A 13,289-nucleotide genomic window follows, 5' to 3' on the forward strand; every position below is an offset into this window, starting at 1 on the left:
GGTTTGGGGTATTGCATCGACAATGACTGAGTCTTGTGGGGATGACCAGGGTTGGTCGGTAATTTCTAGTGGGAAGACTTCTTGAAGAATGGTGTATGTGATGCACCGAATTTAGAGTGGTTTTCAGTTTGAAGTTCGAGTGAGGCAAAGGAAACTCTCGATTATTGAGGGGCGACATAATACTATCTCCAAGGTTGACTCGGCTTTTCCGCAGGACTTGTGATTTTGTGATGTACTTTTGAGTGAGTTCGAGTGATAGTCGGTCAGTAGCGGTGAATGTGATCTGCGTGGAATAGAGAAAGTGAATAATTGAGATAAAGGTATAGTTGACCGAGAATCAGAAGGGGTGAAGTACATTTTGGGAAAAAGAAAGGACTCAGATTTCAAGCAACAATATTACTTGGGTCAGGTATGGATTGTGGTGTTGTTATCTTGCATCTTCCAGATGAGATGTGATCGTTAAGTACACTTAAAGAAGGAAGTCTACAATAATAGGCTAAGTCTACAGTATCGGGTGAAAGTTGAGAAACATGAAGGTTGTAGTCCTAAAGTATTGTTTTTAGCTATTAAGTTGATGACTAGATAGAATTCAACCTTTTGAGTTGAGGGGACGGACATGATTGTCTATGTATGAGAAAAGGACAAGAATTGGTCGCCACAGATGTGTGATAGGACTGTGTTTGGTTTCGGAAGGTTTGGAGTCAGTTCGAGTGACTATTAGTGGTATTTAGGGGTTGTGCATTCATTCTGGGTCAGAATTGTTCGATTAGAGCCTGGTGGACTATGTTTATATTTCCAAAAGGACTTATGGGTGTCCTAGTAAATCACCTACACAGATTCGATGGGTTTCAGTTCAGATTTGAGGTATGACAGGTTTACTGAGCTTTGTCGGGGTTTGCAAGTGGACTTGATGGTATTTTACTGAGGGCAGTGATTCAGATAATTATAATGGTTTACGGCAGTACTTGGTAATGATTTAAGAGGGTACAAATGGTTTTGGGAAATCTTTAGAGTGATCAGATGGATTCCTACAGATTTGGTTCGGTGAGCTATTTAGTGGGTATGCTGCTAGTATGGTGATTTGGAGATTTAAGAAGGCTTGGACGATGGGTTTTGGCTAAGTGGTTTCCACATCGGGTTACAAAACTAGTAGACTTAGAACTAGCAAAATCGACTGTGAGCAAGATCAATTTGATGAATTGCTTAGAATTGCTTCGATAAAGCAAGGATTCTTTCAGGAAAAAAGAAATCATGATCAGGCTTGTGGCAAGTGTCTACGTGTTTCTAAGGAATCGTGGTTCGAAGAACGACTTAGAAGGTGTGAAAGAAAGATTAGTGGAATGAGAATATTTTACTTATTCAGAGTGAGCTATGGTTGTGTCTATATCTAAAGGATTGTGTTGTTTAGAGGAAATATTTGTGGGACCTATCGATCGCATTCAGAGGTGTGGTTTATCGAATCAAATAATTCCAGCGAAAATAGTTCTTATATTCGGGGATTAGTTGTGAGAGAAATTCGAGTATGGAAAATTGAACCTGGAGCTAATTAAAGGAAGATTTGATTGATAAGGTGAACGGGCAGTGATTTTGGCATACATCTTGCCGTGGAGGCTTCCATGTGGTTATAATAAATATTCCTAGGTTACCGTCAACTTTCGTACTATCTTTCTTTGTTTGAGGACGAATGATTGTTTAAATTGTACTAATGTAATGACCCATTAGGTCATTGAGGACTTTAGACCATTTCCCCACTCCCGATAGTATGATTTGACCCGTGGGGATAGGTGCTACGATTCCCGAGGTCATCAATCTATTTCTAGAATGATTTGTGGAATTTAGAGCCTTAAAGTAAAAAACCTTTAACCAATAGTTGACTTTTGGGTAAATGAATCTTTTTTGAAAATTTGTCAATTCCATGAGATCCGGAGGGTCGATTATGACTTGGTGGGATATCCGGTTCGATTCTCGAGGCATTTGGGAGAGTTTCGTACCATTGGTAGGGAAGTTGGTTTTGGTTGTTTGGCGGTTGACCCGGTCAAAATGGCCTCTGTTTGGAATTTTGAGGCCACGATTAAGTTTGTAGCGTGTTTTTACATATGTTTGCATATCTGGTTTGTATCCCGGAGACCTCGGATGAATGTCGGGATTTTGGGATGAAACCAGGTTTCTCTTGGTTTCTGGTGTCTCGCCTCAGCGAGCAACCTTGTGCCTATGCAGGTTCGCATCAGCGAGACTTAGTCCATATACGAAAGTCCTGAGTATTTTAAACCACTCAGTAGATGGTTATCCGCCGAGGCGCGGTAGCGTCAGCGGACATTTTACCGCTGGAGCGAGTCACTGAATCTGAAAGTATTTATTTCCCTTTTCGAACCACTTCTTCCCCATTCACAAAATTAAAACCCAAAGAGTTCCAAGGGCGATCTGAGAGCATTTGGGAGCTGTATCATCTTTGAGTAAGTTCCCTAGACCTTGTTGTATGTTTAATTACCTTCTAAGATGGAATCCATGGTGAAATGAATGGGATTAGTTGGGGAAGATGGGTTTTCAACCTTATAATGGATATTTAAATTCTAATCTCAGAATGTGAGTTTTTTTAATGAATCTTGCTATTCTAATCATGGAATCTTGTGGATTAGTGGATAATAAGCTTAAATATCTAATTTGGATTAAAGAGTTGGTTATAGAAAACTAGGGTTTATGCCTAACTTTGGGGTTTTCTTCTAAACGATGAAGTTGACGACAAGTTGAGTCTAATTAACAATTTGGGAGTAGTATTGAAATTCTAGAATGGTGGATTACCATTGCCAATCTTGAAATTCCCGTTTTGCCCTGGTGTGTCCGATTTCATCTCTTAAAGTATGATTTTCGAAACGAACGAGTTTATAACAATATGGATATCATTAGTCTTCGTTTCTAACTTAGACTTCGATGTTGACTAGACTTTGAGTATTCGGAAGCTCTTCGAAAGGGCAAGGCTCACGTGTGATGGTTTGTGGCACTAGCTTGGCATCGAGGTGCGTTATTGCTTACCTTTCGGTTAGACCCCAATTAGTGAAGCATATGTAGGAGTTAGTTATTGACGGGGAAAGCATGTTAGGCCTTCGGGTATGAAGTTGGGATGGATACTTTTAGGTTGGTATTGTTGTTAACTGTGGGCTTGTTTCCTTGTTATCGTGATTAGGTTTGTCACCATATGTGATATGTTGGGCTTGTTGCCCTATTTACTATGTTGTGTTATGCGATACATTCATATATCGCTTATCATGTCACCTATCACCGGAAAAAGGAAAGGATAACAATTTAGATTGGAATTGTGATGTGTACTTACGATAAGACACAAGTGAGATCTTGATTATGACTTATGATCAATGAGATTATCTTGCACGGCATGCATTCTCATTTCATCTTATACATTGGTTTGAATTGTGACTTGATACTAATGATGTTAGGTGAGGATGTGAAATATCCGAGGCTTCTTATTGTGGTGTTTGGTACATGCATACTTCATGCGGTATCTCATGCATATATTGTTTGATGTTACCTATGTGGTCCGAAAGGAATTTTTTCCGGACGTGGCATTGCACAGATTTGGGGATAAGTGTGTAATGGTAGTTGATTTACAGATGTTGTTATGGTTATTCACCCCCATGATTATTGCTGAATTCTGCATTCATGCATGCGTTTCATCCTGTATTTCTCATGATAATGTGATGCAGTTCCAACAAAAATATTGATGGAAAAAGATTATGGAAACGTATGATAAGAAAGCAAAATACGAAAGTCATCTCTGGGCTGTGTACGAAGTGGCTGGTATTGTTGAAGTCACTTCTGGGATGTGTGCGGAGTGACTGGTACATGAACTTCGCGGGTCCTTTATGGGTCATGACTATCGAGAGGTAGAGGATTTTCGTCCGTAGCATGTGTGTACGGTATGAGACAGTTGGCCAGTGCATTGCATCGCACATGCATTCATATTACATCCACTCATATCATTGATTCTGCTATTTTCATTTGTATCATTGCATGGTACATTTCCGCATTCATTTCTTGGTTGGTAATTCATTGAGTTGATGCTTGCTTGTAAGGTGTTTACTTAGAGACTTGACGGACTCGGGGATTAGAGACTTTCTCCTAGGCTATGACTTGAGGTTACTGAGATCTATTGGGATTCCTATTACTGTGAGTTTTCTTGAATATACTTAGTGACTACATTTGACTGCTTACATGTCTAATTTTAGATTTCTTTCTTCATATGTGTAAACTAATTATTGTCGGCCTTTGATACCTACCAGTACATAGTGTTTGTACTGATACTACCTTGTTGTACTCTTTTCTGAGCGCAGAGTTTGTTACAGGATCCACGTCAGGCCCTCGTGGGTGATTCCCAAGGCATCATATTCGAGTTTCTAGGGTGAGCATTGTTCCAGACCGCAGCCCAAAGAACTCTCTCTCTCTCGCTATATTTGTCTTTCTAGTTCGGACAGTACTTTAGACACTTATGTACTCTCCATTATTCAGATTTATGTACTTGTGTAGTGGCTCTTGTACTATGACTTGACCAGATCCTTAGGGTATCGTTTGTAGTTTTCGCACTTAGTTATTTATGATATTGAGACTGCTTGCATGATTTAATCATCCGCATTATTAATTCTAAAATTGGTAAAGTAAGGGAAGGGTTCGCCCACCAAGGGGGTTAGTGTGGGTGCCCGCTGGACCCACGAGTTGGGTCGTGACAGCTACTACATATACACACTCTTTATACGACTTTCTTCTTATTTATGTTTTTAAGTGTCAGTGATACCAAAGCTGAAATGTTATACATTAGCTAGTTTGTGATCATCAAACTATGCTTTAACTTAAACTAAGTAATTCCTTAAATGAGAAATTATAACAGCTTAGCCGATCGTGTTGAGTATTAGAAATTTCCCGAATTGAGACTTTTCGTAGGCTCATTAAGTCTTAATTAGGTAAAAAGCATTCTAATACTCAAAATGACCAAACGGATCGTTACAATTTCTCATTTGGAAATTACTTATGATAAATGCAAGTTTAATTCGATGAGCAGAAACTAGCTAATGTATAAAATTTCAGCTTTTGCATCACTGACATTTGAAATCATAAAAAAGGAAGAAAAGCAAACATAGAGTGTGTATACATAAGTAGATAATAAGAATAAATATACTGTGAAGTGGGGAAACGATGAGCAATACATGATTCCAAGTCTCAATGGAACCTCTCCAAAATTCTAGAAATATTCAAAGATATAGAATGAGACTAGGAATGAATTTTATTGGTTACAACTGTAATGGAAAGATTTGGTATTTTGAAGAAGATGGTGTAGATGTGGAAGTTTTGATGGACACAGATCAACAGAAGACCATTAAACTATTCTTGCAGGATAAGGGTAAAGACATTATCACAACTTTGGTGTATGCAAACTGTGATGCTGTTGAAAGACTTCTTCTCTGGGATAACATTTATAGTCTTTCCAGCAATATGAAATTTCCTTGGTTGATTAGTGTAGATTTTATTGTCATTATGAATGATGAGGAGAAAATTGGAGGTTTTCCAATATATCCAAATGAATATAAAGACTTTGCCTTTTGCATGAATTCTTGTGAATTGAGTGAAGTGGAATTTATAGGTAGTCCTTTAACTTGGTGGAATGGAAGAGTAGGTCAAGATTGCATCTTCAAAAGACTAGATAGAATTCTAGTCAATCAACCACTTCAGGATTGGTTTGGAACTTTGAACATGGATCATTTGTCTAGAACTAGCTCAGATCATGCACCATTATTGTTATCAACTGGTGATCAGGTTCAACAATTTCATAAGCACTTCAGATTTTTAAAGTTCTGGCTAGAGCAAGATTCATTTATGCAAGTAGTGGAAGATTTCTGGAATACAGACTACTTGGGTGATCCTTTCATCACTTTTAATTTGAAAATGAAGAAGTTAAAATCTGCTTTATCCACCTGGAGCAGGGAAACATTTGGAGACTTATTTAAATAGTTGACAATAAGGGAAGACATTGTTATGATAAAGGAGCAACTGTTTGAGGAATTTCTTTCAGAAGAGAATAATAGAATGGTGCTTTAAAAAGCTCAGGTTGAGTTCAAGAAATATTTGCACTTTGAGAAGGAATTCTGGAGAAAAAAAGATGGAATTCAGTGGCAATCAAAAGGTGACAGAAACACTAGATACATTCACATCTTGGTGAAGGGGAGAAGAAAAAGATTACAACTGTCAAGAATTGAGAATGCAGAAGGAGAATGGAGAGAAGACGATGATCAAATTGCAGTAACAACAATTGACTTTTACCAAAGCTAATTTACACAATAAGAGACATCTCAAGACTGTAGATTGTTAGATCTTATTGCTCCTAAAGTGACATAGGAACATAATTCCATTATATGTGCTATGCTAACCCTAGAAGAAGTGAAAATGTTGTTTTTGAATTATCAGGTGATAGTTCTTGTGGACCTGATGGATGTTCTGCTATCTTTTATCAGAAGTGTTGGAATATAATAGGTGTAGACATCCATAATGTGGTGAAAGCTTTCTATGAGGGTCAGACTCTTCCTAAATCTATCACTCATACAAACTTGGTTTTACCACCAAAGAAATCATTCATCAACACTTTTTTCTGATTTAAGGCCAATCAGCATCAGTAACTTTATCAACAAGGTGATTTCTAGAGTGATTCACGATAAGCTAGAATCAGTTTTACCTTCCTTAATCCCTGCTAATCAATCCTGTTTCTTAAAAGGGAGAAACATCATTGAGAATGCGTTACTTACTCATGAGTTTGTAGCTGACATTAGAAAGAGAGGGAAACCAGCTAATGTGATCATTAAACTGGATATGGCAAAGGCATATGACAGAGTTTCTTAGAGATTTCTTATTCAAGTCATGAGAAGAATGGGATTTGCAGATATATATATATAATCAATCCTGTTTCTTAAAAGGGAGAAACATCATTGAGAATGCGTTACTTACTCATGAGTTGGTAGCTGACATTAGAAAGAGAGGGAAACCAGCTAATGTGATCATTAAACTGGATATGACAAAGGCATATGACAGAGTTTCTTAGAGATTTCTTATTCAAGTCATGAGAAGAATGGGATTTGCAGATATATATATATATATGATTTGGAGGTTGATAGCAAGCAATTGGTATTCCATACTTATCCATGGTCGGTCTCATGGGTTTTTTTCATTCCACAAGAGGCGTAAAGCAAGGTGATCCCCTATCTCCAGCCTTGTTCATATTGACAGCTGAGGTGTTACACCTCGAAAAAATTTTCGTTCATGCATAGTGAATAGACTGATGAAGGGCGCGACGTATTCAATGTTTTGATGAGTAAGAAATAACATTTGATGATTCTAAATGAGATTTCAAAGACATATGAAGTAAGAGACGGAAGTTGTTAAGGAAGGCAAGGCATACATTATGTATCGGAAAGGATTTACGAGTAACGAGTTAATGATGACTTAATGATGCTTTGGAGAAGATTTATAACGTCCCTTAGATTGTTAATGAGGTGATAAACAAGTGTTAAGAAGGTTCCATAAGGATTGGAGATCAAACGAGTCGACGAGAACGAACTTTAGAAAACTGGGCATTATACGGCCAAACATACTAGCCGTATAAAACATGCGGGCCGTATGTTCAACCGTATAATCAGCCAGATTAGCATCCCTCTCTGGACCAAATCTACGGCCAGACAAACGGTCAGTATAATTTATACGGACCGTATGTTGGTCCATAGAAATGGGTCGGGACAGATTTGAGTATTATTAATAAGGGTCCAAGTTTTATTTCATTTCATTTCGCTTCACTCCCCTTCTCTCTAGAACACTCTACAACACTTCTCCCATAATAATTCAAGAGATATTAGTGATCAACTTCATCAAACCAAGGAAATCAAGTGTAAGAAACTCACTAAAGTTCATCCAAGACAAGGAATCCAAGTGAAGGTGAAACTAGGGTTTTTCTCAAGTGAAGTGTTTGCGCTCAAGGTTCATTCCTACACCATCTAAGGTACGATTTATAGTATTTCCATGTTGTTTAAGGTATTTGAAAGTTGAAACACTTGGATTGTAGAAGAGTATAAAAAAATGGGTCATGAAAGTGAAAATAGTGTCATTTTAAGTGATAGCTTGAATTGAGTCATGATTCTTGATGTGTTGTGATATGGTTACGTTATAAATGACATTAAGGACATGGGATAAGCATTATATGTGAGAAAACATACTAGTATACTATGACCATGATTCTGGATGAATTGAAGTGGAATTGTGAAATAAGGGTAATGTAGATGAATGACGATTGTTGGTTATGATATTGTGAACGCTATTATAAATGTTTGGGAGTTGATATACAATATGGGGAAGGTTGTATAAACAAAGGAAATGCTACCCAATTTTCTCTAGCTTTAGTAGGCGCGTTCATACAATCGATTAGCTAATGTGAATGCGAATTCTCTTGAAGGTAGAAACGTGAGCATTGAAGGAGAACAATAAAGCGATGGAAATTGTTAAATGAAAGAGGTATGTAAGGCTAGTCCTTTCTTTCCAAGGCATGACTCTTATGGTATGAATCCTCCCATCTTTCCATTATCTTCCTACATACCGGTACGAGATAAAGAAAAAAAAGATACGTTACGAGCACGATACCGATGATGAATCTAAGTCTAGAAGTCCTAAAGCTCATGATACGACATTCCTACGAAACCAATGATCCTTATATGTCGTTCCTACGATATTATTTCCCTACTTCTCCATGACTTTCTTACATTCCGGGAACTATGAGTTAGAGTTGATAAAGAGTTTCTTATGAGATAAGATGAGAAATATATCATGAATGTGTTAATAATGATGATAAGTTTAAGCCTAGAGATTCTAAAACAAGATATGACGTCCATGAAGTTAAAGATCCTAATTATAATCCTTTGATGTTGTTATTGATGTACACTCACCTTAAAATGTTAGTTCCTTCAAGGTGAGATATGATGAATATGATTAATCCATAATGAAATCGGGGGTTCTCGACCTTATGTCACCCCGACATCATTATAGATTGTCTACAAGCTCTAATGCATGACCTATGACCAATGTTCCGAAAAGTTACGAGTCTATGTTCATAGAGGGTTCCACATAGGATAAAGGAAAGTGGTATGCTACAGGTACGATAATGGTAATGATGAGCCTAAGTTTAGAGATTATGAAGCCTATCATACGATATTCTTATGAAGTTCATGCTACGAATATGATATGATTTTCATAGGCTGTCTTTAAATCCAAATGTATACTTTATGGAAAGTTATGATAAGCTTATGAGATGTATGTGATGGAAATGATGATGATGAGATATACCGAGCCTTGATATGGCCGGGTACGAAAAACGTGTACGTGATATTGTTGAGCCACTACGCGGCCAAATACGAATGATGCTTAATGTGTATGAGCAAGTACGATACTATGATATATATATATATATATATAATGATGCACAGTTATGATTTTCCTATGAGATGTGTAATAATGATGAGTTATGATTGACTATATGACGATACGATCCCACCGCGCCTACATGGCCGGGCAGACACCGCTAAAGCGGGCAGCGTATACACCATATCTAGATTGCATGGGCAGACACTACTAGTGGGCAGCATATGATGGTTACCCGGACGCGGGTTAACGATGATTGTTTAAATTGTACTAATGTAATGACCCATTAGGTCATTGAGGACTTTAGACCATTTCCCCACTCCCGATAGTATGATTTGACCCGTGGGGATAGGTGCTACGATTCCCGAGGTCATCAATCTATTTCTAGAATGATTTGTGGAATTTAGAGCCTTAAAGTAAAAAACCTTTAACCAATAGTTGACTTTTGGGTAAATGAATCTTTTTTGAAAATTTGTCAATTCCATGAGATCCGGAGGGTCGATTATGACTTGGTGGGATATCCGGTTCGATTCTCGAGGCATTTGGGAGAGTTTCGTACCATTGGTAGGGAAGTTGGTTTTGGTTGTTTGGCGGTTGACCCGGTCAAAATGGCCTCTGTTTGGAATTTTGAGGCCACGATTAAGTTTGTAGCGTGTTTTTACATATGTTTGCATATCTGGTTTGTATCCCGGAGACCTCGGATGAATGTCGGGATTTTGGGATGAAACCAGGTTTCTCTTGGTTTCTGGTGTCTCGCCTCAGCGAGCAACCTTGTGCCTATGCAGGTTCGCATCAGCGAGACTTAGTCCATATACGAAAGTCCTGAGTATTTTAAACCACTCAGTAGATGGTTATCCGCCGAGGCGCGGTAGCGTCAGCGGACATTTTACCGCTGGAGCGAGTCACTGAATCTGAAAGTATTTATTTCCCTTTTCGAACCACTTCTTCCCCATTCACAAAATTAAAACCCAAAGAGTTCCAAGGGCGATCTGAGAGCATTTGGGAGCTGTATCATCTTTGAGTAAGTTCCCTAGACCTTGTTGTATGTTTAATTACCTTCTAAGATGGAATCCATGGTGAAATGAATGGGATTAGTTGGGGAAGATGGGTTTTCAACCTTATAATGGATATTTAAATTCTAATCTCAGAATGTGAGTTTTTTTAATGAATCTTGCTATTCTAATCATGGAATCTTGTGGATTAGTGGATAATAAGCTTAAATATCTAATTTGGATTAAAGAGTTGGTTATAGAAAACTAGGGTTTATGCCTAACTTTGGGGTTTTCTTCTAAACGATGAAGTTGACGACAAGTTGAGTCTAATTAACAATTTGGGAGTAGTATTGAAATTCTAGAATGGTGGATTACCATTGCCAATCTTGAAATTCCCGTTTTGCCCTGGTGTGTCCGATTTCATCTCTTAAAGTATGATTTTCGAAACGAACGAGTTTATAACAATATGGATATCATTAGTCTTCGTTTCTAACTTAGACTTCGATGTTGACTAGACTTTGAGTATTCGGAAGCTCTTCGAAAGGGCAAGGCTCACGTGTGATGGTTTGTGGCACTAGCTTGGCATCGAGGTGCGTTATTGCTTACCTTTCGGTTAGACCCCAATTAGTGAAGCATATGTAGGAGTTAGTTATTGACGGGGAAAGCATGTTAGGCCTTCGGGTATGAAGTTGGGATGGATACTTTTAGGTTGGTATTGTTGTTAACTGTGGGCTTGTTTCCTTGTTATCGTGATTAGGTTTGTCACCATATGTGATATGTTGGGCTTGTTGCCCTATTTACTATGTTGTGTTATGCGATACATTCATATATCGCTTATCATGTCACCTATCACCGGAAAAAGGAAAGGATAACAATTTAGATTGGAATTGTGATGTGTACTTACGATAAGACACAAGTGAGATCTTGATTATGACTTATGATCAATGAGATTATCTTGCACGGCATGCATTCTCATTTCATCTTATACATTGGTTTGAATTGTGACTTGATACTAATGATGTTAGGTGAGGATGTGAAATATCCGAGGCTTCTTATTGTGGTGTTTGGTACATGCATACTTCATGCGGTATCTCATGCATATATTGTTTGATGTTACCTATGTGGTCCGAAAGGAATTTTTTCCGGACGTGGCATTGCACAGATTTGGGGATAAGTGTGTAATGGTAGTTGATTTACAGATGTTGTTATGGTTATTCACCCCCATGATTATTGCTGAATTCTGCATTCATGCATGCGTTTCATCCTGTATTTCTCATGATAATGTGATGCAGTTCCAACAAAAATATTGATGGAAAAAGATTATGGAAACGTATGATAAGAAAGCAAAATACGAAAGTCATCTCTGGGCTGTGTACGAAGTGGCTGGTATTGTTGAAGTCACTTCTGGGATGTGTGCGGAGTGACTGGTACATGAACTTCGCGGGTCCTTTATGGGTCATGACTATCGAGAGGTAGAGGATTTTCGTCCGTAGCATGTGTGTACGGTATGAGACAGTTGGCCAGTGCATTGCATCGCACATGCATTCATATTACATCCACTCATATCATTGATTCTGCTATTTTCATTTGTATCATTGCATGGTACATTTCCGCATTCATTTCTTGGTTGGTAATTCATTGAGTTGATGCTTGCTTGTAAGGTGTTTACTTAGAGACTTGACGGACTCGGGGATTAGAGACTTTCTCCTAGGCTATGACTTGAGGTTACTGAGATCTATTGGGATTCCTATTACTGTGAGTTTTCTTGAATATACTTAGTGACTACATTTGACTGCTTACATGTCTAATTTTAGATTTCTTTCTTCATATGTGTAAACTAATTATTGTCGGCCTTTGATACCTACCAGTACATAGTGTTTGTACTGATACTACCTTGTTGTACTCTTTTCTGAGCGCAGAGTTTGTTACAGGATCCACGTCAGGCCCTCGTGGGTGATTCCCAAGGCATCATATTCGAGTTTCTAGGGTGAGCATTGTTCCAGACCGCAGCCCAAAGAACTCTCTCTCTCTCGCTATATTTGTCTTTCTATTTCGGACGGTACTTTAGACACTTATGTACTCTCCATTATTCAGATTTATGTACTTGTGTAGTGGCTCTTGTACTATGACTTGACCAGATCCTTAGGGTATCGTTTGTAGTTTTCGCACTTAGTTATTTATGATATTGAGACTGCTTGCATGATTTAATCATCCGCATTATTAATTCTAAAATTGGTAAAGTAATGGAAGGGTTCGCCCACCAAGGGGGTTAGTGTGGGTGCCCGCTGGACCCACGAGTTGGGTCGTGACAGCTACTACATATACACACTCTTTATACGACTTTCTTCTTATTTATGTTTTTAAGTGTCAGTGATACCAAAGCTGAAATGTTATACATTAGCTAGTTTGTGATCATCAAACTATGCTTTAACTTAAACTAAGTAATTCCTTAAATGAGAAATTATAACAGCTTAGCCGATCGTGTTGAGTATTAGAAATTTCCCGAATTGAGACTTTTCGTAGGCTCATTAAGTCTTAATTAGGTAAAAAGCATTCTAATACTCAAAATGACCAAACGGATCGTTACAATTTCTCATTTGGAAATTACTTATGATAAATGCAAGTTTAATTCGATGAGCAGAAACTAGCTAATGTATAAAATTTCAGCTTTTGCATCACTGACATTTGAAATCATAAAAAAGGAAGAAAAGCAAACATAGAGTGTGTATACATAAGTAGATAATAAGAATAAATATACTGTGAAGTGGGGAAACGATGAGCAATACATGATTCCAAGTCTCAATGGAACCTCTCCAAAATTCTAGAAATATTCAAAGATATAGA

General features: G+C 37.9%; 1 protein-coding gene across 1 annotated transcript; it reads left to right on the plus strand.

Moving 5' to 3' along the window:
* Positions 1-5,268: 5,268 nt before the first annotated feature.
* LOC132601577 (uncharacterized) lies at positions 5,269-6,330 on the plus strand. The gene is made up of 2 exons (XM_060314659.1): positions 5,269-5,817; positions 6,109-6,330. The coding sequence occupies exons 1-2, from the start codon at positions 5,269-5,271 to the stop codon at positions 6,328-6,330; spliced, it is 771 nt and encodes a 256-aa protein (XP_060170642.1).
* The last annotated feature ends 6,959 nt before the right edge of the window (positions 6,331-13,289 follow it).

The sequence above is a fragment of the Lycium barbarum genome, chromosome 7 (assembly GCF_019175385.1).
Source record: "Lycium barbarum isolate Lr01 chromosome 7, ASM1917538v2, whole genome shotgun sequence".
Lineage (NCBI taxonomy): Eukaryota > Viridiplantae > Streptophyta > Magnoliopsida > Solanales > Solanaceae > Lycium > Lycium barbarum.

Coding starts and splice junctions, on each gene's coding strand:
- LOC132601577 (XM_060314659.1), top strand. CDS start 5,269: ATGAGACTAGGAATGAATTTTATTGGTTACAACTGTAATGGAAAGATT. Junction 5,818..6,108: donor TGTTATCAACTGGTGATCAG/GTTCAACAATTT, acceptor TAAAAAGCTCAG/GTTGAGTTCAAGAAATATTT.